At 38.9% G+C, this 27999-nt stretch overlaps 2 protein-coding genes across 2 annotated transcripts in view; one reads left to right on the top strand and one right to left on the bottom strand.

Annotated features, from left to right (window-relative positions):
- Positions 1-2324, top strand: part of PDZD8 (PDZ domain containing 8) — a 61002-nt gene extending 58678 nt beyond the window's left edge. The window contains exon 5 of the mRNA XM_056850081.1: positions 12-2324. Coding sequence (XP_056706059.1) covers positions 12-2200 — 2189 coding nt within the window. The 3' untranslated portion in view covers positions 2201-2324. The remainder of the gene's footprint in view (positions 1-11) is intronic.
- Positions 2325-8334: 6010 nt separating this feature from the next.
- SLC18A2 (solute carrier family 18 member A2) overlaps positions 8335-27999 on the bottom strand; it is a 29572-nt gene continuing 9907 nt past the window's right edge. The window contains exons 5-15 of the mRNA XM_056849657.1: positions 27348-27440; positions 26419-26508; positions 26268-26311; positions 26126-26186; positions 20010-20105; positions 16320-16398; positions 16042-16093; positions 12736-12799; positions 11916-12035; positions 11386-11519; positions 8335-8769 (exon numbers count right to left, since the gene is read on the bottom strand). Of these exons, the coding sequence (XP_056705635.1) occupies positions 8659-8769; positions 11386-11519; positions 11916-12035; positions 12736-12799; positions 16042-16093; positions 16320-16398; positions 20010-20105; positions 26126-26186; positions 26268-26311; positions 26419-26508; positions 27348-27440 (944 nt within the window). The 3' untranslated portion in view covers positions 8335-8658. The remainder of the gene's footprint in view (positions 8770-11385; positions 11520-11915; positions 12036-12735; positions 12800-16041; positions 16094-16319; positions 16399-20009; positions 20106-26125; positions 26187-26267; positions 26312-26418; positions 26509-27347; positions 27441-27999) is intronic.

Below are 27999 nucleotides of genomic sequence, written 5' to 3'. Positions count from 1 at the left end.
TTTTTTAACAGGAGTGAAGATTACATCATCAATTCAAGTGCTAAAGCTTATCAAACAGGCTGGTGAGAGAGTAGTAATATGTTATGAAAGGCCTGTTGGCTGTAGTCAGCAGAATCCATCAGCACAAGATAATTTTGTACAGTTGGAAGACACAGCATTTCCAGATGATGACCCAAGTGGCACATCAACAGAATCTGAGATTGCAGAGTTGGATTTACAGTATGAGGAGCTGGCAATTGTGCTAAGATCTGATGAATCCAGAGAGGATACTTCAACAAGTCCCAAACATACATCAGTATCAGCTGCTGCTAAATCTACTGGGACTGTATCTCCGATACTAAATCGCAAGATATGTTCAGGAGGCCAGTCTTCTGGAAAAGTAGCTTTCAAGGATGGAACCAAACAAGTGACACCGAAGAATCCTGAAACTGTGGATGGAAGCCTGCAAACGAATAGACATTCTCAGTCAGGTACAGCAAAACCTCCTGTACCACCAAGACCACAGATTAAAACAATATTTCCTACTGAAAATCAAAATACGCTAGAAACTGGTGATTTGCCTTCTGAAAAACCCGAGAGGCCACCACCTCCTGCAAATAATGGAGACAAATTCTCTGAAAAGCTAACAAAAAATACTGATATAGTAGAAGAAGTTACAGGAGCCAAAGTAGTTACAAACAAACAAGAAGTAGCACGGGAATCTTCAGACGATTTACAGAGTCCTAAGGAAAACACAGAAAACCATAATTCATGGGAATCATCAGAAATCCCTTATCGTAATCGATTAGGTAAATGGGCAAGGACAAAGGCCTCTTCTTGCATATTTGAAGTAGAAAAACACCATAAATATCTAAATGTTGCCATTTGGTGTAGAGATCCCTTTAAATTAGGTGGACTTCTCTGTCTAGGACATGAAAGCATGAAACTTGAAGAAATAGCTCTAGATTGTATAGCTACATCCTCTATGGAATTCATTAGGACAATTAGATTTAATCCTCCTGCACCGAAAGCCACAGTGAGTAGAACTGCATTGCGTAATTTGACTTCGCACAAAGGTTTTAATGAGAAGTTTTGTTATGGTGATATTACTGTGCATTTTAAATATTTAAGAGAGGGTGAACCAGAAGACTCAAGTTTTCTAATGGAGAAAGAAAGGGAATATGTTTCAGAAACAGCAGCTGCTCCTATTCTCCTAAAAGATGATCCTTATTTGGGGCACATAACGTACATTGAAAACAGGCATCAGTTTCAAGATACCCAGTTTCAGAATCCAACTTGGTGTGACTACTGCAAAAAGAAAGTTTGGACAAAAGCAGCATCACAGTGCAGAATTTGTGCATATGTATGCCACAAAAAATGTCAAGAAAAATGTCTAACTGACACCCCGTATTGTTTAGGACCTTCCAGACGACTTGAGGGGCGTTCTTTTAAAATTGAAAGTCACGATTCTCCGTCCATGCAACCATCAACACGTACTGATGCAGAACTGAAATCTGCAAACAAACCAACAGGCTTAACAAGACATATCATCAATACAAGCACTCGTTTGTTAAATCTTCGTCAAGTTCCTAAAACACGATTTACAGAGCCAGGAGTAGATACAATTGAACCTTCACCAAAACACACACCACATACTTCTGATAATGAAGGTAGTGACACAGAAATTGGTGGTCCAAGTAGCCCTTCCAAACAAGCTGCTGGTACTGGGATAAAATTAGCAAGAAAAGAAGGAGGACTAGATGATAGTGTTTTCATTGCTGTTAAAGAAATTGGCCGAGACCTCTATAGAAGCTTGCCCACAGAAGAAAGAATTCAAAAATTAGAAGTTATGTTGGAAAAACTGCAAAATGAAATAGACCAGGAACTGGAGAACAATAATTCCCTCATTAGAGAAGAGAAAGAATCAACAGATACAAGGAAGAAAATGCTGTTTTCTGCTGCATTGGCTAAATCTGGTGAACGACTACAAGCCCTAACTCTCCTTATGATTCACTACAGAGCTGGCATTGAAGATACAGAAGCCTTGGAAAATACAAGCTTAGAGCTGGAATCTACAAAAGTAGATAAGTATGAAAATGACAATATTTTAACAGAAGAAATCGATCATGAAGATGAAAGCAGTGAAGTGATGTCGCCAATACTTGAAACCCTATTAAAAGACCAGGAAACAGTTGATAAACCTCATGAATCTGTAGACTGAAATTTGCACATTTGACATTGGGAATGAAAAGCTGGGAAAATACTTTGCACTTAATCAAAATCACATCAAATTCATCAAAATATAATTAAAAACTGGGTATAATGTACACGGACTATTTCTCCACAGTTTTTTTTTAACCTGTGTAAAGAGTATGGTCAAGAGTGTTATTTTGAGCTGCAAGAACCACTACTGCTTTTGTTCTATTAGCTGGTCCAAATTGTGTTAAGCAAACCTTAGAGAAATTTATACTGGGAGATTATTTTTAACTTACTTGAACTTTTTCTAGTTATATATTTCTAACATTTCATGCTTTTGTGGGATTAAGGTTTTTGTTGTTTTTGTTCTTGTTATGTCATTATAAAGTAAAATGCTTTGAATTTATTCTGTCTGCCTAAATGAATATTCTCATAGCAGCAACTGAGAAACCATGCTCTGCTTTGATTGTATTTTATTATTGTTTGACATAGGGTTTTTTTTTAGGGGTAGTGGTAAAAGGTTTCTTTTTTTGTTTTGTTCTTTTGCCAATCATGCACTGTGGAAGCAACTTGACTTCATTTTCAGTTATTTAGAAACATTATTACATATCAAGATGCTTGCATTCTGTAAGTTTTTTTCCCAATCACATATTTTGAAAAGAATCATGCTCAAACTACTTTTTGTTTTTAATGCCTAGTAGGGTAATGAAGTGGGATGGACTTCTAATGCACATCTAGTTCAACATTCTTGAAATAGCCCTTTCAATGTACTCATGTATTTTTATCTCTTACAGCCCATGGATATTAGTTTTGCCGAAATGTAATTTTTACCAATGTTGCTTAGCAATTTATTGGGAATGTGCCAGCAAATGATTTGTGGAGATGTAAAACAGATGGAAGCCTTATACTGTAGAAAATATCAACCCTATTAATGCTTATATACTTTTAGAGAAATTGCAATTTGAGTTGTACTTTTTCTGTTTACTTAAGCATTGAGTTTGCCACAGAATCTATGACTTCAAAGAGGATAATGTTTTAAACAGGACTGTTTAAATTCATTCACTTTCCAACAGTTGTAATGCCATCATGCACAGGAAAAATTGTGGCGAAGTGATCAACATTTTTATACAGCATGCAGTGCTTTTCCTTGAATAACAAGCTCAACATAAATTAATAACTTTACCAGCTTTATTTGAACAAGCCCCAGCTTCTCTGATGTGAAATTGTTTTGGGTTTACAATCTATATCTTAAGGCTTCAACTTCCAAGAGCATTTTCACCATTTTAGATATTGTACAATATTACTGAATGAAGCAAAAATGCCCATGTAGAAATGGGTAATGCTAGCACAATTAAATCAGTCTTACTTTGATTGGCAAGCTCATGCTATAGTGGTAAATCTGGTTTTCGTTCACTGTGAGATACAAAAAATGTTTTTAAACTTAGAAATAACTTTTTTTCTCATTTTTACATAACCTAGCAGAATAATAGCTAAATAGGGACCATAGCCCATGTTAAAATTGATAACAATACTACACTTTTTAAAAATTCTGCTTTGTAACATAGATAATATTTTCCAACATTGTGTGTGTGTGTGTGGGGGGTCAACACAATGTGTAATGACTCTCCATCTATGAATTTATATTCTAAGTTGCTTACCAGCAGAGGTGATCTGGGATAAAATCTTCATCAGTGTTTAGCTTGTTCCCAGGTCTTTAAACACTTCTTGATGTGAAGAAGCAACTGCAAAAATAATGTAGGTGTTAGGTTTTCCAAAATGACATCCTATAGTTTATAAGTTAATGAAATGGGTAAGAAAGGTTGGGTATCGAGCTGTACTATGATTGTATAATATAAATTAAATGTAGTGCAATATTCTAAATGTTGCGTGGGAATGGGGGCAAAATAATTGTTTGGTAGCATTAAGGAAAATACATACAAAACATTATAATAACACTGATCTTGAGAGGCAAGCTGTATTAACACATTCCTAGTATATTCTTTGCTTCTGTGCTTTACTGTACATAGCTAAAAATTTAAAAATACCACTGAGAGCAAGAGTATCTTGATGTAGTGGTAACTATTTGACAGTTGCACATATTTATGGGAAGTCTGCTGAGATGATTGTCAGATATGATTTTATCATGAAAACAAGCTTTAATAAAAACTTTTTAATAAATTCTCAGTTTCTCTGTTGCAAGGTATTAATACAGGATATTTCCACTACATAACTGGAGATGAGATCTTGTCATTCTGTACAAGCAAAGGTATATCTAGAATAGTAGTGTTTTTCAAACGCTTTAAAGAATACTTTCCATACATCAGTTTGTTGAGAAATTGCTGTATATTTACTTCAGAATAATTGTGTGTTGCAGAAGATTTGGGAAATATAGCTAGGGAGCACCCTAATTTCAGAACCAGATCCCTTAGTTAATATCAGGGCTCTTTTGCATAGTAATACAAATGGATTAATTCTAGTATGAAGATACATGTATTCTCTTATGTGAGAATGACCAAGGAAGTGTCTTTTTATTGGTGGAAGCAATGCTATTGTACAAAAAATGTATTACTACTTCCAGATACACATCTAGAGACAAAATACTTACATGTAGCCCTTCTCAGAAGAGAAAATAAATGGCAATCAGTGTGCAAGACTGGAACACTGGACTTATGAGTGTACCTTCTAGTTGAAGGCAAGATAAGCATCGTAATTAGGTGATTCCTCCTATTGGGTCCAGAGTCTGGGCTGAATTCTTGTCTCCTCTGTAGGAGGACATTGTACTTCAGTTCAAGATTTTAAAAGCTGAGGAATTTCACATGTTCTGTCACATTTAAATCCCACCATTCTTCCAAGAAATTCGGCGAGGTGTACATGTTTGTCCCTTCCTCATTTTTTTAAAAAAACCTTAGAGGTAGATTTGAACCCAGGTTTCCTTTGTCCTAGTCCTGCACTCTTACACTACAGTAACTTTCTTTCAGAACTTTATGTAAGTCAATATTGCAGAAAAATAACATTTGCTGATAAGGCTGACTATGATTCTCTTCTCATAGTCAAATGCTTGCAATAGTAAAAGAAGATGGACAGAGAGCAAATATAGCCCTTTAGTGACAGCCAAAACATGCCCTTGCTTAATTCAGTGGTGCAAGGTGTCCTACTTTCTGCCAAATAGAATGCTCATGGTAAGTCCATTCCATTCTCATTCAACAAAGAAGGCGATTCTGAGTGATGAGAAGTTTTTTAAAAAGTATCTTTTATCCACAGTAGGATTGGCAAAACTGAAGGAGCCTATCATGTAGTGCCTGTCAAAAGTTGACACTAGTATCCATGGTGTAGCCTTACACGTGCCTTTAATGAATGCCTTTAATGGGGTCAAAAACCACTGATGTAGCTGCACCCCATATCGATTGTGCTATGGTTCTTTTTGGAACCTGTTGCTCTCGAGCACTATAATCCTGGTCTCTGCCCTTTCAAAACCATCTCCTTAAGGTTGACTAAGTTACCTTCTTCCTTTCTGATGGCTGGAGGGAAGGCAATAAACAATGGAACTCAATTTCCCAGTGGCAGAGGTCTTAGAGATATAAATCCTGGAAGCCACAGTGTTGTGAGATCTGTGTATATTGGTTTTAATAGATAATTGATAGATGTGTCTCCTGTGGTCAATGACAACTGCATTTTCTCCAGCATGAAAGTTAGGTCTGTCCTCAAACCTATCTTATCCTTGTGAAATATGCAAAACTCTGGCCAAATTAACAGCATCCCCGTTTCTGAGGCACTGCATGAAGAAGTAATTGCTACAAGGAATAATACTTCTGTTGGCTCACATTCTACAAATATTTAAATATGCAAAGTTTTGTTACATTTTATCTTTTCACACTGCATGCAACTTTGAGCCTGTACTGACCAGAGAAAAACACGGGTTAAAAGTACCATTTATGAAACGTGTTTTTCCAGTGTGAAAGTGACCCAGCAATGGAAGGTCGAGTCTGTTCTGATGGCTTTTAAGTATGTGGGTGTGGCCCCACCCCTCAAACCTCATGAGGTTCACAAGTGTGAATTTATAGGAGTTTCCCCTAGCATAGTGATATCAACAGCTGCTGCTGTCACAGCACCAGTTTATGACACTTATGAATCATAATCCTTTTTCCCAATAGAAAATGAAGAGGCCTTCTACTAATTAGAACATAAACTGCATCAAAACATTAAATTATTTCTTTTATTATTTTTTCCAGAAATGACATTTTGGGTTCTCATCTTTCTATATATTGAGTGCATAATTATCAACAAAACACAATTGATCTACAGCATTTTCAGACTTTCAACCAAAATATATATATATGTATGTATATATGTACACACTTTACAAAACTATGTGTAAACGGGATCTGCTGTAAGACACAAACCATCTAATGATACATATGAGAGAAGGCACAGAGATCATGTTTTACAAACAACATGGAATGTATACAAACACAAAATGCAGATTTGATATTTAAACAGGGTTTGGCATGTTGTTGAATGTTTATGTTCTTAACTTAATCCATCTGTCTTTGAGTTCATATGTGGGAAGAGGATTGCCATAGCAGTAAGTGGATCGACATTTGCTGGCCATTATTCACCTGGAGGAAGGATATACACCTCCCATATAGTAATCTATCTGACTCTCCTCCCCAGACATTTAACTTGCAAATTACTCCTGTTCGGAGTAACTGCATTTGATCTCTCTAGCTATCTCCTCCTTGCATGATGCTGTGCTCATGCAGGGATCAGGAATGAATTTATCTTACATTGCGGAATGAAAAAAATACTACAGTCCCATAAGTAGTATTAAACATGACAACACTACAATCTTGTAATTAAAAATAAGCTTCAGCTATGTCAAAAATCTAAACATAAAATGTACAAATATCAGAACTGCTTCCTACCAATACTGCCTGAAATGTAACAGGGTTTGATTTGTTTATTTGAATCCTCAGGCAACCCTAAATGCCCTCACAAAAAAAGGTAGACACATAGTATTGTGTACCTTTTTCCAATGCTCACGACTAATTGGTCTATGAGCATTAAATAAACGATACACGTAAGTATTGTACTGAAAATGGCTCAAGTTTGGCAACTCTTCAGGTATAAATAAGAACACAATTTTCTGAATGGTTTTAACTCAGATTAGGTGAAGTCCATCTGTCAATAGCATCCATTCCTTGAATAAGCAGGAATAGTTTGAAATAAGGATCTGGATGTGTTCCCACTATGGGACACAGTATGCTAGACTAGAAGGACCTGATCCAGCAGGGCTCATGTTTCTATTAATTTTATTCTTCCTACATTATTTTGTGTTTAATGCATGGCATGCAGCCATTTTAACAACTGCTAAAAACTTTCATCATTCCATAATGTACTGTGCTTAAGTGTAAAAACATTCATTGAAGTTACACAAATGAATTATGATGGATAAAATATGGTAACAGCAATTTATGTGTATAATGCTGTTATCCTTCTATAAGCAAGAGTACTAATACCAACAACAGGTGAACCAATAAGTTATGCTCATGTTTCAAATACTATGTTCAGTTATAACAATGTAGTTTTTCTCCACAAACATCAAGCAGCTGTTTTTTCACTGCAAGATGACTTGGGCAGCCTATTCCTGAAGGCTGGAAAATACACAAATTAAAGATATTTAAAAATAGAAACCAGTGAAACTCCTCCATGGTGATGCAGCATAGAGGGGCATTCCCAGGCCGAAAGGGGCTTGGAAGCTGACTAATGTCAGCTCTGCCCCTGGAAACACCCTGGGAATCCCCCCCCCTCAATGCCAGTGCGGGCACCTGCTTCCTGGTTTTTGCTGCTTGCACTGCTGCAGTGCTCCACAGCACTGGCATAAGTGTTCCTGCGCCAGCGTCCATGCTACTTTATCATGGCACAAAATGGCACAGATGCCAGCACAGGATTGCACCAGCTCCTATGGCACTTTGCCCCCCCCCCTTTCAGGACTGCATGGTTAATCTAGGAAGAGGACTCATGTTAAACTTTATGTTGCCAAGTAATACAATCTGTCCACAAAATACTGGATCATATTTTAATACACAATCAGTTTATAGCTGCTAGTTTCAGGCACTCATTGCTCCTTTGTAAATCAAATAAAAATGTGGAATAGGAACTGTTCATGAGTGAACATTTTAAAAGGCATGGATCTTGATTTAGATATTTATAGACATTTCCACCATTCGTGTAATCAAAAATATATCATATAATATTAAAAGTAAATGCACAATTTTTAACACTATACAAAGTCCTTAAAAAGCTTATTTTCCTTTATAAGGCAGTGGGTATTCTGCTTCATAATAATGGGCAACAGATAATCTACCTTTGGTTTGGTTTTGTTACTAATTCACCAATAAGACTACAGTACAACTAAAATTTTGATGAGATGTTTCACAGGAAACACTGTTGTATACACCAGGCTATTTTTATGGCTTTTAGATATTACTCATCGCTTTCTGATTCTTCATCATCGTCACCTATTGGATAGGACTGGACATTGTTCTGTGTATACATTTTGGTTTTATAGTGACAGTTGTGGTCCATGAGTATTGCCTATAAAAAAAAATAGAGTGTCCTATTAGTATATCTTCCATTTTAGTATATCTTCCATTTTATTACTGTCTGTAACAACAGAAGACGCTTTCAGATTTCAGCCAGGAACAAAAAGCTTATGTAAATGCAGCAGGGGTTCCCTGAGGCTTTCTACACTACATCAGATGCTGCTCCAGTCATTTCCTCAAGTTTTGGGAGCATTTATTAAGTAGCACGGGGGCATATTTTGATGAAGAGATGTAGGCCTCTTTGGATCTGCTTCTTTAAATAGTGGCAAATTACCCATACAATAAGAGAAAATTAGGATGACCGAAATCAAGAGTGTATTCAGAACACACCAAAACAGAGAAAAAATACTTTATGCTGGATTCCTTCTTCATATTTTTACCCTGGACATGAAACAAAATTACTCTGGGTAACAAAATATTGAATGCAGAAATGTAGCTACTGAATTGTTTCATGATTTTCCATTTTAACCAGGTAGAATATTAACATTGGATGTAACATTTCTAGAAGAATATTCTAATTCAAGCTTGCAAAAAATCATTCTATAAATAATTCATTATCTTAGCAGGTAATGAATCAGACCATATAAGCCACATTATTATTAACTGCTTATATACAAAGTTAACATAAACCACGAGGAAAGACTTAAATGAAATATAGAATTGGTTATTTATCCTCAGTGTTCTCATATCTCATTTTGAACGGACAGCTGGGATACCACACTTAGTTTACCTACAACGAAAAGTATATACGCAGTACTTGAATAACACTTTATATAAAATAGTTCTCCTGAAAATGGATCTCAAGTATTTTTATTTTTTTTGTTAACTTAGACTAGAAGGGTGCTACTTAAATCAAGTTATGATGCACATATACTCTTACAGTGTGATCTTACAATTTTTTCTGGCAAAGGTTCACACACACTTGGGATTGATTTCCCCATGTTTCTCCACTGAAAAATACAACATCCAATACAAACATTCATGGCTTTTTATGCACAGATGTGTTCTCTTGTTACAGTTATCAGCAGTGCAGTCCTAAACAGAATTACACCTACTGACTGCAATGGATTTAGAAGCGTATAACTCTGCTTAAAATTGCACTGTGGGGACCTTACTAGGATTTCACAGATCTCTTGACAGGGATAAGTTGCTGAACATTTTCTAAGTACTGAAATATCAAGACACCCAGTCCACATTCTGATGAACTTTAGGACATTTTCATACAACCCCTTCTTAGCATTAGTTGTGGTAGGAGAGCGGGTGCAGCTGAAAAGGGCAACAATTGCAGTTTTCCAGTGGGGTCTCAGCCTCCTGCCATCAAAATGTAGATACTGGAAGATGTTATTATAACTTATATGTTGGAACTCAGTTTATTACCCTTTTGTATTTTACTGCCAACACTGACTGCTGAAAGTCAAACACTTATTATATCTAAGTAGCTTGGTGTTTGTTAGGCACCAGTTAGAAAGAAACCATAGGATAACAAAATATGTTTATTAATTAATTGTGAAATGTATATGGATAATATGGTTATTTAACAGGCAATCTCTGTGATAATTCATCCCTCTAATTAAATTCAGATAGCCAATTTCCTTCCATTTAGCTTCCACCCCAAGCTAGCACTTAGAGCACTGCTTTCTTTGGTCTAAAGACTTCTTTCTGGTCAGGCTCTTTCTTTGCCATCCTTGATGCTGATGTCAATCACCACTAGTGATTTCCTCCCCATCAGGACCGCGCTCTGAAGACTAAGCCACCAAGGTGCAGCTCCTGCAAGTCTCCACTACTCCCTCAGCTGATCTTCAGATTCCTCTCCCCTCCAGTTTTGTCTTTCAGTCCCACTGCCAGGTTCCTTTTCTTCAGCCAGCTCTTCTTAGAAGCACAATCCTTTTCTGCCTTCTTTGTCTCTTTTTGCTACTAACCCACACCACAAACTATTGCCAGCATACCCTTTAAGCGACCTGTATCTGTCTGTTTATTATCCCTGGTTACACTCCTTCAACCAATTAACTTTCTCCATATCTCAGACCACCAGCTCATTGGTTCTTAGTTACATACCAGTGAGAGGGGATAGAATGTTTACCAACTGGCCAATAATTTATGACCAAATTTGATTCCTACTTATTTAAAATGTATTTGGAATACCTGCATCAATTAAAAAAAATCTTGAAGCAGCTGCAAATTCTCTTATGAGCTGTATTTTTAATGTAAAAAATTAATTCTTTTATTCCTCTACTAGACAGGAGTGATGCCGGTTGCCCTTTTACATTTTTCAGTGTGCTCTAGGGTCATGTTTGCATTCAGTCTCTCAACAGTCCCGTATGGAACTTCTGGGAAGCAAACCCACCCTGCTTTCTTGCCTAAGTGAAACAGAAAGAACCTTTGTAAGAATATCATGGAACTTAAACATGCTGCCTAAGCATATTTAGAAGGAAGGATACTAGACAACAAGGCATTGGGAAGAGGTAATGGAGGAGAAGAGAGTAATTTAAACTAGATAAAACTGGGTAGAGAACAAATCTTTTAGAAGTCTTGCTATAAGAAAAACAAACGGAGAGTGCCTTAACTGAGATGTAGTGGACCAGATCCAAAAGAAAATAAGCATGCTTACCATTTTTTCTTCTTTGGCAGGTGGACTACGTAGGAACAAACACAAAGGAGCAAAGAGGATGTCAATAATTCCTATTATGGTCATGAGCCATGGGAACCCAATTGCCTTTGCAATGGCACCACCAAGAGAAGGACCTTTGGGAAATATAAGTTATTTTTAATAGTGCTGAAGGCACCCACAAAATAAACAAAGACCTGGCCTCAAACAGAAATAATACATACTTAAAAATACACATGGACATAAATTATTGAAAAAAATAATGGCTGACTTATGCACACATGCAAATTGTTGGTTCCTCAAAAGTCCTCAATAGCATGATTTTAGTTTTGGTGCAGGACAGCTCATTCTGCAACTAGAATGGAGTATTTCTTCCTTTGTTCTCCCCATCTTACTGGTATGGCTAGTGTTACATACTACATTTATTCTGTAGTCTGCTAGACTACATTATAAATTCCTTTGAGCAAATGTTAGCAATTTCCTTTTGAGTCGAGTTACACGTTTTTGGTCTAAGAACCAAATGAATCCATTACCTATAGCAAACCCCATGCAAAATGCAACATCTGCTATTGCATACACACTCCCATAGACTGACACATGACGCAGATCAACAAGGTAACCCATAATAGGCATCATTGAAGAATCCACCATCCCTAATGGTAAGGGGAAAAAAGAAAAACATAATTAAAGATTTTTTTTTCTCTTTCCACTTCCTCTAAGGATAATTTAAAGGCATGGAGATGGAATGATCTGGTAATACTGAAATAAGAGTTCATTTTTATGGTCATTACAAGCAGGGACCATACAATCACACCAAGGGTGAAACAATTTGGAAATATCCCCCCTCTTCAAAATCTCTCTCTCCAAGATTCGGTAATCTCTCCGAGATTTAAGACAACTAATATCACCTTGTTGTCTATTTTTCCTTTAACTGACTCTCAGTTGCTCTCAATATCACATGCCTCTAGAGGTATGTAGTGCTGGGAAAGACTCCTCCCTCTCCTTCTGGAGAATAACCACCAACCACAGTAGACAACACCAACCTAGATGGACATGGCACAGCCATCTTTTCTGCACAACGGAGGAAGGATCATGTTCTAAATTTTGTCATTAACTTCAGTGGAAGCTGGTTTGGCCAAAATCAGTGACTTCCATACCAGCAAAACCACAATCACTACTGACTTTCAACTATGGCATCTGGCTGATGAAGTTGTTAAATAAATATGTTTTTTCCAGCTGTACCACTTTGCTGACAAACTGAATTAGGGGGTTCGGAATAGCCCTATCAGTGTAACTATTGGAGGCAATTTGCAATTACACTTTTTCCAGCTAAATATGATACACTTTCCTTACCAATGGCAAAACCAACTCCAAAATTTGGTGCTATAAGTCCATATATGTTTTTCGCAAGAGGTACCTGGCAAAAAATTAAATACCAAAATGTTAGCTAGAGCCTATCATACATTTTTAATTAGTCTACTGGCTAATGTTTATCTGAACTAATCCACTAACTTCCTACATCTGGCAAAATGGGTCAGATAGTGCAGAAATAGTTTTTAACTAGCACATATTATACAATTTTAAACAAACAATATTTTATACCTTAATCCTGCTTTATCTCTTTCTGTCAATCATATTTAAGAAGTTTTCAAATACAGATGAGGACCTTAACTTTATAAGCCAATATTAGTTATTTATTTAGGAAATATCCATGTTGTTTCATCAGAGCCCTGCTCATGGTGACTTACAATTAAACTACATTACATTAAACTATGGCCATGAGTTCAGGCACTTTGATTCTGATATTGACTTATAAGCCTGCCATTGAGTGCATTACTGTACTTTCTTACCATGAAATCATGGGTATCAAAAGACAGGAACTAATTCAAAGCCCATTTGATTTTCTTAAGTAATTCTATGAAGTTCTTTTGATACTACCAATATTGTAATCCCTCTCCTTTTCTGTAACAGCTTATTTTCACATAAGGCAGGGGTGTCAAACAAAAGGTCCGTGGGCCGGATCCGGCCCCTTAAGAGCTCTCATCTGGCCCGTGAGCCAGCCGAGGCAGCCACACCCCCCCTCACTCTCAATCTGGGCTGGCAAGGCATGGCCCGGCCTGATCAAGTGACATGTATGTCATATCCAGCCCTCGTAACAATTGAGTTCGACACCCCTGACATAAGGCTTAAAGTGACAAGGATAAAATGGAGGCAGGGAGATTGATGTACATCACCCTAAGCTCCTTAGAGGAAGGATGGGATAAAAATGTACTATGTAAAACAAATCATTTTTTCTTTATATTCCGCTTCTCTCCGTCATCAGGGACCCAAAGCAACTTTACCCATCTTTCCCCTCTTCTCCACTCAGTCCTTACAACAATGACTTTGTAAGAGTAGCTTAAGCTGAGAAATTGTGATGGGCCCAAGGTCACGTGGTGAGGTTTCCATGGTTGAACTAGGGATTCAAAACCGGTTGTCATTGTTCCTAGTCCTACAATCTAACCACTATGGCACACTAGCCTTTTGTGTAACACACAAAAGAGACTCAAATAACACTGAAAAGCTCAAATGTGCTTTGGAAGTCTAATCTCAGACATAATGGATTGGATCCAGCCAGATTTTTCACTCAGTCTCACCTATTTTCTCTCCTTACTGTGGTCCCCATCCCACATGGCTTTTGTCCACGGACATCCCATGATCCTCAATTCAGTATTTTTGGTTGTCTGAGGGGCCCCTTTCTCCCTTTTTCCACCAGTGTAAAAGGTGGCTGGATCCAGTGCATTTACTTGGAAGTGATTTCCATTTTCTTACTCCCTTGTAGAAATCAATGGGTTTAGAATGGTGCAGATGCACTGTTAATGTCAAAGTCAAAGGTATTTATTACGCTCCATGACCAGCAAATACAGCAAAAATACAAAAAATGGGAACAAAAATAATCATGGTACACATCAACCACGAATACAGATAAACGTAGTCTATTTAACGTATTAACACTCCTTAATAAATACTAAAAATAAAATCACCCCAGGGATTTAAAATCTGTACCACTCTTTAATTTAAGAACACTTCTTAGTTTTTTTGAGGTTATAGACCTGGGCACAAAACCTGGCAACCCTACATGTCATTTGATGGTTTTTATCCGATAGGAGATATTCTATTTTGATTTTTTTAGATCTCCCTGGGAATCTTTTCAACAATGGCCCAATAGTTTCACTGTGGATTTTGTTGTATAAGGCACATTCCAGCAATATGTGCTCAGTTGATTTAATCGCTCTTTGTGGGCAAGCACATAGAAGAAAAAACCCTATGAACAGAGACTATTTCCCCTCCAGTACAGCAGAGAGTAAGGTATGGCTTCTGGCTAGCGTTAACACCCTTCTGGCTTTGTTAGATTCCATAAAATACAGGTAGGCTGCACTGTTACTGTCCAATAAGAAAAAGTTAATAATTCTTTAGAAGTGGATCTGTGGAATTCCAACAGATAGATAAAAGACAGAGAAACATTAATGCTCAGTATAGTGTTAAGTCATACAGCAGTGGTCCTGCAACTTAGGTGCTATGGCAACTGGGGGAGACTATAAACTTGGAAAACACCTTTAATAATCAGGAGGATAACATTATCATTCTTCATATATACACGTAAGAAAGGATGCTTCAACCATCTCATCCATACTCTTCTGCAGGAAATCCAGTTAATAAAATAGCTTGGAGTACACGGAGTTAAATCTAGATAAAGAAATTTCCTGTCCATGGCCAACACCCAGCATGCACTTGGACCACCCTGGGAATCCTCAACCTGACATGGGAACTATCAGCCCCTTACTTGGGCCTGACAGAAGCCCTGCAACAGCAACCAAAGACAGGAAAGGAGGCTAGGCAGGTAGAGGAAAGACCCTGGGACTTGCCCAGTGACAAGGAAAGATGTGCAACCTCACTAATGCCACCAATGGTGGCAGGCAGCGGCAGTTGGGGGACGCTTGTGGCAGCCAAAAACAGGCCTCGGCTCTCAACGTGGCCCCTAGGGAGGTTGCACCACCACAGGAGATCCTCATGATCTCTCCCCTGGACAGCCCCAAAAAGCCAGGAGCAGGGATAGGACAGACCCAGTCACAGGCAGGGCCAGGGCCTAGCCACTGGTCAAGAGGATGAGGGAGAAGCCAATGGGGGAGGAAGGGGTAGCTAAGGCAGGAGGGTGCCAATTCAGCAATTGGCCAGAGGTTGGCCAGTCAGGCCAAGCAGCTAGGACAAGGAGAGGGTCAGGACTGATTCCTGGGGACAGGGGGAGGCTGGCCAGGTCCTTAAAAGGGAGATTTGTCAGCCAGACCAGGGAGGAAGCAGGAAATAGTCATTTCCTGAGGGAAGGGCTATCTCAGGAAAGAGACAGAGCAAGCAGAGTGCCTCCTCTCCTTTCTGAGGCCTGAAGAAGCCTGCCCCACTCAAGGACAAGACAACTGATGGCAGAGGTGCAGGAACTATGGAGAAGGAGCCTCACATTTCCCTTCCACTTTGAATAAAATTTGTTGCCTGACTTAACTCTAAATACCATGTCATCTTGATCACTACACAAGAAAAATCAGCAGAAAGAGAGAGAGAGATTTTAATGAAGGTAAAAAGACATAGCTTGTTTTTCAAATTAGAGAAATAACAATTTTTACTCACACACAAAATGCTTATTCCCACTAATACCATACCAATTAGAGCACAAAGCCACCTATCAAAGGAAAAACATATTTTAGACACCAAAAATTAGACAACAAAAATGTAGGCATAAGACATGGGGTTGTAATTAATCATTAAATTAATAAAATGACTTAATCTAGTGGCTTAATCTATTTTATCATGAAAGCATATTTTTCATTAACTAACTTAAGGAGTAATGAAAAACTAGGAAATATATAATTGTGCCAAGGAATTAGATGTGTTCAAATTCAGCATACCGTCCCATTTTGTGTGCAAGGACTCCAAAAATATTAGTTCCAATCAGATAAGAGACACTAGCTGGAATGAAAGCAACGCCTGAAAAATATGAATGGGAGATTATATCAATAAGATTTTCAGTGAAGCATTAGAAAAACTAATAATTTCAGACACAGCATTTTTGATTAGAACATATCTAATGGACGTTTGCAGTCTGAACCAGAAAATCTAATATCCGGTTTGTTTTGTGGGATCTAACAAGATTATCCATCAAATTTAAACCTCTGTTATGCTTGAAAGAGAATATTTACCATCAGATACAAGAATGTGAGGGTGTGTAGAAGACAAAATGAAACAAAGAGAACAATATTACAAATGAAATATAATAATAATTGCTGTACAAAATAGAAGAATTAAAATGGAAACTAGACAATAATTTAATGAGAAAAAATACTGATAATTTCAAAATGTGGGAGGTAGTATTTTTACATCTTTCAAAAATTTAGTTAACCATCCACAGTGATTCATAATTAATGTCATCCTTCAATTTAATATTGACCTCTCTCCCTTTTACAACCATCAAAAAAAAATGTTGGAGAATGGTGGGATTTCAGCCAAGCTATATATGGTTGATTCTATCCATGCTGCTTATGACATGATTACATCAGAATAAGTGCATGGTCACCCATTTTCCCAATTGGATAATATTCCACAACATTCATATCACTTGAAACATCTGGAGTGGTTACCGTTAGGATTAAACCATTGGTCCATGAGCTAGAGGTTGAGTTCTAATTCTACTGTCACTTTCCTGAAAGCCAACATGAAATAGTTGATAGTCCCATTTTCAAATCACAACTAATCAAGATATTCATTAGGTAATGATGGGCCAGTAATTACCTCACAGGGTTGTTATGAAAATGAGATAGGAAAACCCTCGAATATATTGTCCTGAACTACTTCAACAAAATGTGGGGGACAAAGGTAATAAGTACAAAATACATTTTAATAAAAACAAAAGTAAAAATATATTTAAAATAAATTTTGATTAAAATATGTTTGCTCTGAACTACAGAACCAGGGCAATGCAATTATACTTTTTCTTACCTCTACTTGAAGGATCACTTAGCAAAAAGTGCATAAGGGAGTCACAGAACTCCAGAAAATTAAATCAGTCATCTGTTCTCAGGAGACTATTGCTAAAAGTATGTCTGGTGACTACTCCTTATTAAAAATTAATGACTAGCAGAGCAATCCTGAGGGCTGCCCGTGCCACAGTAGCTGGCTGCAGAGTAACTGTGGCACCGCTAGTCTGCTCCCTAAAGGGTTTGGTTAGGCAGCGGCAGGTAGGAAAAAGAGGCCATAGATGGGTTTTCGTGCCCGCTATCACATCAGCATCCCCAGTGACTGTTCCATAATGTTCCAACCAGGTGTAGCGCTGCGGCGGCAGGGCCATGACAGACATGGCCAGCAGAACCAATCAGGGGCCAGCAGGCACAGAGGCCGAGGCTAGCACTCACCACTGCCCAGAGGCAGGAAGGGGCGTGGCCAGGGAAGCTGGCTCCATGTCTGTGGCACACCCCTCATCCCCTTAAGAGGACTGGTCCTGTCACAAGTGACTGGGCAGCTGACAGAGTTGGCAATGGCCACAGCAAGGGGAACAGGGAAGGAGGTTTGGGAAAGAGGCCCCTGTTTATCTGTCAGGGTGTGGCTGCCCCTTTGGGTCCTGCCTCCGGACATGGGTACCTGTTAGGATTCTAGAATGGGAAAAGTCAGCCACAGAGTATGGATTTTGCTCTCCCTTTTGGGTGTTGGAATAAACCGCTCATCCAGTAGTACTGTGCCCTTTCTGTGCTTTCCCCACCACCAAAGTGCCTCGCTGCTCACTCTAACTCCGCATGGCAGCGAGCTGTCAGACACAGTCCTGTGCCATGTGCCCTACCTCGTGAGTTGTGGGATGTCCTGGCCAGAGTTTCTGTAGTGCTGGAGGGGCCGTGACCAGATGCTGAGTAGGGGCTTGGCCGCTGCAGGGGAGGGAGATGATTGATCACACCCATAGTCGGCATCCTGAGCTGCTACGGGCCTCATGGACATGGCAGTGGGGGGGCACTAGATTTTTGCGTACAATTGGCAACAATGAGCTACATCATGGTTTTTGTTGGCCCAACTCTGCACCTGTGTCAGGGGGCATTCCCAGGCTGAAAGGGCTCAGGAAGCATGAAAAGGCCAGGAAAAGGGACCAAAATGCTAGAGTTATGATTTATTGATTTCATTGTGAAATTATTATATTTGTAGAATCTCAGAATTTATTTAACATATTTATAGAATAACTCATGTGTTAAGTCCCATGAAGTCATTTCCGACTTATTGCAACGCTATGAATCAATGTCCTCCAAAAAGTCCTATAATTAACAGCTTTGCTCAGGTCTTGCAAACTGAGGGCCATGGCTTCCTTTACAGAGTCAATCCATCTCATGCTGGGGCTTCCTCTTCTCCTGCTGCCTTCAACTTTTCCTAGCACTATTGTCTTTTCCAGTAACCTTTGTCTTCTCATAATGTGACCCAAGTATGATAGCCTCAGTTTAGTCATTTTAGCTTCTAGGGAGAGTTCAGCTTGATTTGATCTTGAACCTACTTATTTGTCTTGTTGGCAGTCCACAGTATCTGTACAACTCTCCTCGAAAATTACAACCTTATAAATCCAGTAACTTCAATGGGCTTAGAAGGGTGTGACTCTTCTAAGGATGACACTGTTTCATGCTCAAAAACTAAAATGAACAGTGGATTAATTATACATATTATCTGCAAATTCAGTCTTAATTCCCAATTGTTTGAAACTAAATGCAGTGTTTGGGGTGTTTTAAATCAATTTCTAGTTTCACTTATTTTAGTCCTGTTGTGAGGAATGGAGAAAGAATTTTCTACTGCTTCTTAAACTATGCTATACACAATAACTGAATTCTTTGAACAGCCATTCCCCATCATCCGGCAAGAACTACGTATATGGACATTCCGCAGTACAGAAGAAATAGGAGCAACTTTAATTCACATGGAATCCCTTTGCATACACATAGAAGTCACTGGAGTTAGGACCACCCTGGTTAATAAGCCTTATAGAGCAAAAAAAATGGCTACTGCAAACAGAAATGTCCTTTCTCCCATATATCTAGAATTTATCCATTTTGTGTTTTCATTCTTTGAGCAAGAAGTGGAAAAAGGAAGAGACGACGAAAATAAAAAGGATTCTCCTCCATCTCTTGCTCTACAGCCTCCTGCTGAGCCCGGTCATTATGTAGGCACAATATGAAGCTGTTCACATGCTGCCCTTGACTATGAATAGCAAAAAGAGTATGAAGGCATACCAGCAGTTTGAACAAATGTGTGCTCACATTGGATTAAATCTGATCAGTTTTCTGCTGGTGGGAAGGAAATGCAGAGGCCACTTTGTCCACCCAAAAAGGCTATGCTGAGGATCAGGAGCCTTGAATGTATAAAAGCCTTGTGGGACAGGGGCTGTAGAAAGTAGGAGAATTGGGCAAAACAGAATGAAAAATCAGGCTAGAGCCAACGTATTTTATCTGCAACTTGCCAGAAGCAAGTTCTAGAAACAAAACCATTACAATCTATCACTAAAAGTTTAACGTGACCGTTAAAACATTCTCAGGATCAAAAATACAGGAATCAAACGAAAACAATTTGTTACACCTTACCAAGCTGCCATTTTCTTGAGCACATTGTCTCCATCATCCAGATGGGTAATGCTGGTTCCAGCATAGCAATAGCCATATTTGAAAAACATATTGATCCTTGAAGAGAGATGGAAAATAGATTGCTGGAATTATTTCACTTAACTTCTAATCAACAGATGGAAAGGACAGCATTGACAGAAATAATATGTGCTTCAAAGACTTGCTTGTCAAATATATATCATTGATTATTTTTAAAAGACAGGGGGAGAAGAAAAGTAATTTAATCCCTATATTCCAGTTGTCCAAAAACTTAGCACAATTCAAAGTGGAAACAAGATAGATTCATTGAGCGTGGTGACATTCAAAAAGTACACGAAATTCTAATGTGAACAATAGACAGCTTTTAACATCAGTGGCAGATCTGGTGGACTGCATGGAAACTGATTAGCAAACTCTAGCTCTAACGATGAGCTGCATCTACATCACAGTTTTGAATTCTAGTATTTCAAACAATCTTTACTTGGGTGTGCATTGGTACAGTTTGTTACAACACTTTTTGGACACTTAAGGATGAGTACTGGAAGGAAATTTAAAACCTGGACCCTGAAAGCTAATTGACCACTCATAACAAAATGAGGCAAAAAACCCAAGTAAAAAAGACATCGGTTCCCCCAACCTAACTCTTGTCACAGGTAAAAATATAGTTTGGCCCTAAGTATTGGCTCAGTGGTTACATTCTGTCAACCAACAGCTTCATCCCACCATGTGGGAACCTCCACAGTAGAAGGGAAAGGCCCTGAGGAATCTGAGAGAGTATCATGTCCACATTTTTAAGCTGCTATTGCAGAACATTACTCATTAATGTCTTTTTTGGCTGTTTGTAGGATGTCATCCAATAAGGAGAGAAGCCACAATGGACTCCATATCACAGTGACAATCATCAGCCAAGCCTACAATATAACCAATGGCCACAGTGATTGGCATGCTTTCAGCTCCCCTGCCATGGAGTTACCAACCGCTTTTGTTCTAGGAGTACCCCTGCACCACTGCATGCTTTCTAACAATTATATAATCAGGACAGTTGTCCCTAATATGGGCATGCAGTGATACGGGCAGCTGTACTTGTTGTCCTAGGGTTTGATAGTGCAGCTTTGAAAAGACACGGGTATCTTGCTGAGACAAGGAAGTTAGCAACCCCATTCATTTGGCTTGCTGCCAGTATGCGTGATGCTCAAAAATTGTGTGGACAGCTTTACAGCTGTGACACTGTGTGACTGCTTCTGGGCCCAATCCAAAATGCCGGTATTGCCCTTTAAAGCTTTATACCATCTGGAACCAGCATACCTTAAGGACCACCCACTCTCATATTAACCTATCCAACCACTACAGTCATCTTCCAAGGCCCTGCTTTAGGTACCCCTACATTCTGAGATTAGGCAAGTGGCTACCCAAGAGAAGGACTTTATGGTCATGGTACCAAGACTGTGGAACTCCCCTCCCAGAAATGTTAGTCTCTTCCCTTCTATCACTGTCTTCCACCAGCAGGTGAAGCCTTTTTTGTTTTGTCTGCCATTCACAGAAACATAGAGCTGGAAGGGACCTCAACGTCAGTTAGTCAGACCCCTACCCAATTTGAGAACTACCTCCCCCCACCACTCCCCCAGTGACTTCTGCTCTTTGCCCAGAGGAAGGCAAAAACCGTCCAGGATCCCTGGCCAATCTAGCCTGGAGGAAAACTCCTTGCTGACCTCAGTGGCGATAAGCATTGTCCTGGGCATGTAAGAAAGGGCCACAAGAGCTGAGCACTGAGTCAACCCTTCCTGTCCTCCCTCTCATGATCTGCCTAAGTTCACAAAGTCAGCCTTGCTGTCAAATGGCCATTTAGCCTCTGCTTAAAACCCTCCAAAGGAGAGCTTACCACCTCCTGAGGAAGCCTGCTCCACTGAGGAACTGCTCTGTCAGGAAGTTCTTCCTAATGTTTAGCTGAAAACTCCTTTGATTTAATTTCAACCCATTAGTTCAGGTCTGACCTTCTGGGGCAACAGGAAACAAATCTGCACCATCCTCTATATGACAGCCCTAGAAATACCTGAATATAGTTATCACGTCACCTCTCTGTTGTCTCCTCTCCAGGCTAAACATACGCAGCTCCTGCAACTTTTCCTCATAGAACTTAGTCTCCAGACCCCTCCCCATTTCCTCAATAATCCCCCCTCCCTGCCCTATATTTTAAATTGATGTCTAGGTTTTCATTTGATATCTCTCTGTTCACATATGTGTGTGTGTGTGTATTTTAGTTCTGGTTTTTAATTTGTTTTATAATATGTTTTTTGGCATCTCTGGGCACTTTCATACATGCAAAATAATGCACTTTCAATCCACTTTCAGTGCACTTTGTGGATGGATTTTACTTTGTGATACAGCAAAATTCCCTTGCAAATGATCATTAAAATGCATTGAAAGTGGACTGAAAGTGCATTATGCAACATGTGTGAAAGCACCCTGTTTTTAGCTGTTAGCTGCCTTGGTGGTGTGGCCTTGATTGGGCTGAAAGTTTCTACATAAATAAATAAATATGGTCACATAAAACAAAAGCACATTTATTTGTGGATACACCATTGTAATCTTGTGTGATGGCCTGCACACTGCACATATGCAGGTTCCTAGTGGGAAACAATTCTTTGTAGGAATTTTGTTCTATTTGAAGAAGCCCCGAATCTGTAACTGCTGCTATAATTAGTCTTATAACGCACTTAATGCTGAATGTACTTTTAAAGTGTTTTTATATCCATACTGCACAACAGAACCAGGTTGAGGCTATTTATAGCTCAAGGATCATTTTATCTTTAAAAATCAAATATAATTTGCCCTGGAAAAATCTTCTCATCACAATACAGTTCAGCACAAAATGAGCATTGCTGTCATTCTTTGTCCAAATACGCCAAGACATATTAGACTCTGAATCTAGAATATCTACAACAATATTGTGGCCTTACTAGCACTGTGCTCCTGGGGGCAAATACTAGGGGCAAAACAAGAAGGATCAAATGTAATGTCCAATGAAAACTTTCCACTATGACCTATACATAAAGTACTCATACATCTATGAGAACAATGAACTAGATAATGTTGCCCTGTCCAAAGCAACTCTATATCTGAACCTGACAACATTTTGCAAGGGGAAAAAATATAATTTGAAGCATACAAAAAAATCTGCAAAAGAAATGCTTTTTAAAAATTAGCCACAGATACGGGGATACAACCTGCAAGTTTACATTTAATTTGATTAATAACAAAAAAGAACATAAGCACGTATATCAGCACAAAACACTGTTTGATGCCACCAAGTGCCTGACACCAACCACGAGTCACTCAATTACATTGCTTCATTTTGTGTGTGTAAAGTGCCATCAAGTCGAGGCTGATTTATGGCATCACCAGCAAGGGGCTTTCAAGGCAAGTGAGAAGCAGAGGTGGTTTGCCATTGCCTTCTTCTGCAGAATCTTCCTTAGCGGACTCCCTTCCAGGTATCAACCCTGCTTAGCTTCCAAGATCTGACGAGATCAAGCTATACCATTCTTCCTTCCCCCATGGCTTCATTATTTGGTTTTAAAGCACAAGAAGTTGCAAAAGCAAGAAACAAGGAAAGGGATTTCCAGGACATGTATGATAGTCTAGTACTATAAAAATCAGTAACAAATTAAAAGCCTAACTGATGCCGATGAAATCTACAATTTTAAAAATATCAAAGACACTGTACAAACACATTGTTTGGGGAGTGATATAAATCAGAACTGGTGAAATCCTTTTTCCAATGGCAAACTTCAATAGGATTTATATCTTTTTAAGCATTATAAGAAGGAATGCTTTAGGTGAAACTGTTCCCAGCATGGAGATACAAGTGATAGGAACAAGTACACTTGTACCATTTCAGCATGCCACTAAAAGCACAGAACCACTGTCAATTTAAATAAGTTATATCATGCCATGTAAAGCAGGATACCAATAGTTCCCAGATTTTTACACATTTATGAATTAAAAAATTAGTCAAGGTAAGTGAGAAAAAATATTTAAAAGTTTCAACTGTCATGAAACTGAATGGATACGTGATTGTATAATGAGTGACAGCAAAAGGAATAATATTTTAACATATTCTCTATAAACTCATGACAACAGTAGATTGAATCTAGTAGAAACTTCCTGCTAATGGGCAGGGGGGCGGGAACAGTTGCAGTTTTGGCCAATGGCCCCGCCCACCACCAACTCACCAATTTGTCCCTCATGCTGTTCCCAAGGTCCCCCTGTCCCCCAAAGGCAGCATTTTGGGGACCATAGAGGGCTGCACTGGGAGGGAGGAGGCAGGAAAGGGGCAAGGGAGATGTGATGCCCTTACTGGAAGGCACTGAGAGGTGGGGCCATAGGCCCAATGGCTGCAGCTGCAGTACTCTACAGGGACACAGAGCCAATGAATGGATAGCAGAACCCACAATGAGATGACCACTATCCATTCAGTCGCTGTGTGTCTGCCTGTTGCTGCAGCCCCAGCACCTGTCTCTGCCTCCTGACACCCTTCAGTAAGGGAACCACATCTCCCTCCTCTTCTAGCAACGCTTAGTGATGGGACATGGAATTGTTCCTGCATCCCACCATGTAAACCAACTGCTGCTACTGATCCAATGTTCTTTAGATGCAATTCAAGATCGAAGTAGTAAATTACGTCTTGACTTTACTCATCATATGCATTTTTTATTCCAAATACAAATAAATGTTTACCAGCTACAAGGCAAACAAACATAACCTGCTTCTCTCTGTTACAGTCCTTACAAACAAACATAACCTGCTTCTCTCTGTTACAGTCCCTACAGACAAAGATGTGACTTAATCTGGTGAAAATCTGGACCATGCACATACAATAATGTAGAATGACTACAGAAAACAGTCTGATGGGTGGCCAATATCGCCAGTTTTTCTTTCCACTTCAATCAGCCCTAAAGATGTATCTACAGAATCTTTTATTTTACCTTCAAAATACCTTACATTTCTTGTACACTGATTCACAAAAGTTTATGACACAATAAATGTGTTAGTATTTAAAATGTCAAAAGACTCTATCATTAATTCCAATTGTACTTTAAAATGACTATCGTTCTTTAGACTGGAGCCTTCTTTTCAGAGTATGACAGTTTCCACTCTTAGAATTGTTCATTTCAATGTTCCTCCAGTCTCAAACAATCATGTATTGGCCAACATGATGACTGCATCCGTGAATCAGCATTTGGCATTACTCACTTAACATCTTCTCTGGGGGATCTGGCAAATGCCAAAAGCCATTTATACTTCCAAAGGGAAGGTGATTGTAAGCCGGTTTGATTTTTCCTTAAGTGGTAGAGAAAGTCGGCATATAAAAACCAACTCTTCTTCTTCTTCTTCTTTATTACTATCCATGTAAGTACTATTCTTTGAAAAGATAATCTATTTTGTATTGTGTTTGTAGCAGTGAAACCTTTCACACTGATTAACTGAGTTGGTGGATTGCCTGGAACATGCAGCTGCTCGGGGAACAAAGCAGTGTACAGTCCAGCACTTGTGAGGGAAAGGGACATAGTTTAGCTGGGAATAAAACTTTGCAGTTTCCCAGGCTGAGAACTAGGAATAAGTTCCAAGACACAGAGAAGCTGGTAAATAGAGAGCCCAGGCATAAGGAGATTGCAGTGCAGGCAACAGAGCAAGAAAGGGGAATCTGAAGAAAGGGTAGGCGATAATGAAGCCTGAAGGGATGTGGGTAGGGAACTGAGAGGGCATGGAATAACAGTGGGATTTGAGGAGATCACCACTGCAGTTAATATGCACAGACTGCAATTAAGAATCCTCTCACCACTGCACATTGCAGAGGAGAAGAGGAAGACCACTGTCTTTCAGGAAATCATGCATCATTACTGAACTTCTCACTCAGGAACTTCTCATAAATATCTCAGGAAAACATTAATTCTGACAACCCCAGTCAGGCAAAGAGTTCATGAATTATGCTGTACAGCTTCCCTTTAGCATCCTACTATGAAAGCATTGAGATAATATCTGTCACAGAACAAAAATGGCCACAATTAAGCAAAATGAAGCTGTATAATAATTGCTATTACCTGCAGCTATAATGATGTAGGGATCTCTCAAGAGTGTCAGTAATGATGCTCCTTTCTGGCTCTACCAACAGACAAAGGAGGCACAGGGTTAGGAAAAGGAAGATATAAGCAGTTTTTGGAAACGTTTTGTTAAAGTTCTTACTTCTGGTTGTATACTGGATGGTTGTAGAATTAACAACTGTATGGCTGCCAAGAGAAGAAATCAAAAATAGGATGCTTTATTTTTTTTAATGCAGTTTTTAATTTCAGAATTCAAAATTATTTGTTATATCATAAATAGTTAGTCTTCTTACCTCCATCAAAAAGAGCTAATGCTGCTAACACCAGGAAAGGTGATGCTTTCCCAACAAATTCATACATCACACTTCCAAAAGGTGGGCCCACTATAAGTGAAAAATCATCATTCAGAGTCAGTTTGGTGTCCAACTAAAGTCAAGAACCTTTTTAATAGTTAGTTATTGTTTATCAGTTCAAACCTTCTAGTGCTACATCTCTATACACACTTACTGGACAGTCACTGATCTCAATGGGACTTACATCTGAGTAAACACACATATGATGGAACTATGTCTGCCTGGCAGGTAAACAATCACCTCTTATTAATTGCCCATTCCTCACCTTTCAGCGGCTGGAAAAGGCATGGCTGAGGCGTTGCCACAGTGCCTCCAAAGCCATTTCATGGCAGCCGATAGGTAAAAAAAAAAGACTTTTAAAGGCACTTTTTTTTGTAAAAATGGGGCTTTTTGCCCCATAGAGAACAGCGATGCTGCGCCTACTAAAAAGCAGATGCGGCAATGCCGCTCTCAATGCCGGTGTTCCAGGCCGAATGGGGACAGGAAGCTGCCTACAGGTAGCTCTGCCCCCGGCACGCCAGCAACCGTAATCCTTGAAGTGATCTGAGACCAGAAAAACCAACAAATCTGAATCAAAGAACTCACTTAAATGTCATAAATGTAAAAGAATGAAAAGCTACATCATGTCATTCCACATACCCTGTCCCAAATGTATAGAATCATAATTTGTATTTATTTAAAACATGTATTAAAATATTTCTATGCCCATCTTTCTCCTGAGCGCCTTAGGGCCCATTACGTATTATGATTTTTAAACCAGATATTGACAACATTTAACATATATAAAACTTATCTTTGTATGAACAAGGCATGCAGAACATTTTCTAAATCAGTACCCATTTTGTCCCAGTGAATTTCACCATACTGACCTAATACTCCCATAGCCATTCCTCCTAAGGCAATTCCCATTGCATTGCCTCTTTCTTCATCATCAGTATATACACTGGCCAGCATACCCATCCCTGGATGAAAATGTGTAAAACGAAAGGCTGATAATATCATCTTTTCAGTGCAGAAGTGACAAAGACCAAAGAAGCAGGAAATTACAGAAACATCAACAGTTAGACACAGATGAATGTGTTTCATGTCTGCACACTCCCAATATGCTGAGATTTACAAGTGTCTTGAACTCAGAACTCACAATGAATATAAAAGGGTTCCCTTGTATCTGGATGGATGATAAAATTCTGTATACCTCCCACTGCATAGCAATTCTACTGGACCTATACAATTGATCAAATAATTTTTAAAAGCAAAAATAAATTGCTGCAATAGTTTTCAAAAAGGGTTTCAGCGGGATGGGGGTTATTTTACAGAGATCGTAAAATTATGAAATATACAGCTAGTTATCTGACATTACAGCTAGTTACAATAAAGATGATGCTGATCACGTCATACTGATTGTAAGTGAATGGTTTCCCCATAAGTAAAAAATGATAATGAAAACACAGTTAAGAATATGATTGTTGCTGAACGTGACAGTTCTGATAATTATTAATCTATATAAAAATGCACTTGTCA

This window comes from Euleptes europaea, chromosome 5, assembly GCF_029931775.1.
Source record: "Euleptes europaea isolate rEulEur1 chromosome 5, rEulEur1.hap1, whole genome shotgun sequence".
Lineage (NCBI taxonomy): Eukaryota > Metazoa > Chordata > Lepidosauria > Squamata > Sphaerodactylidae > Euleptes > Euleptes europaea.
Note: the sequence above shows the minus strand (reverse complement) of the source record. Positions and strands in the feature narration are given on the sequence as shown.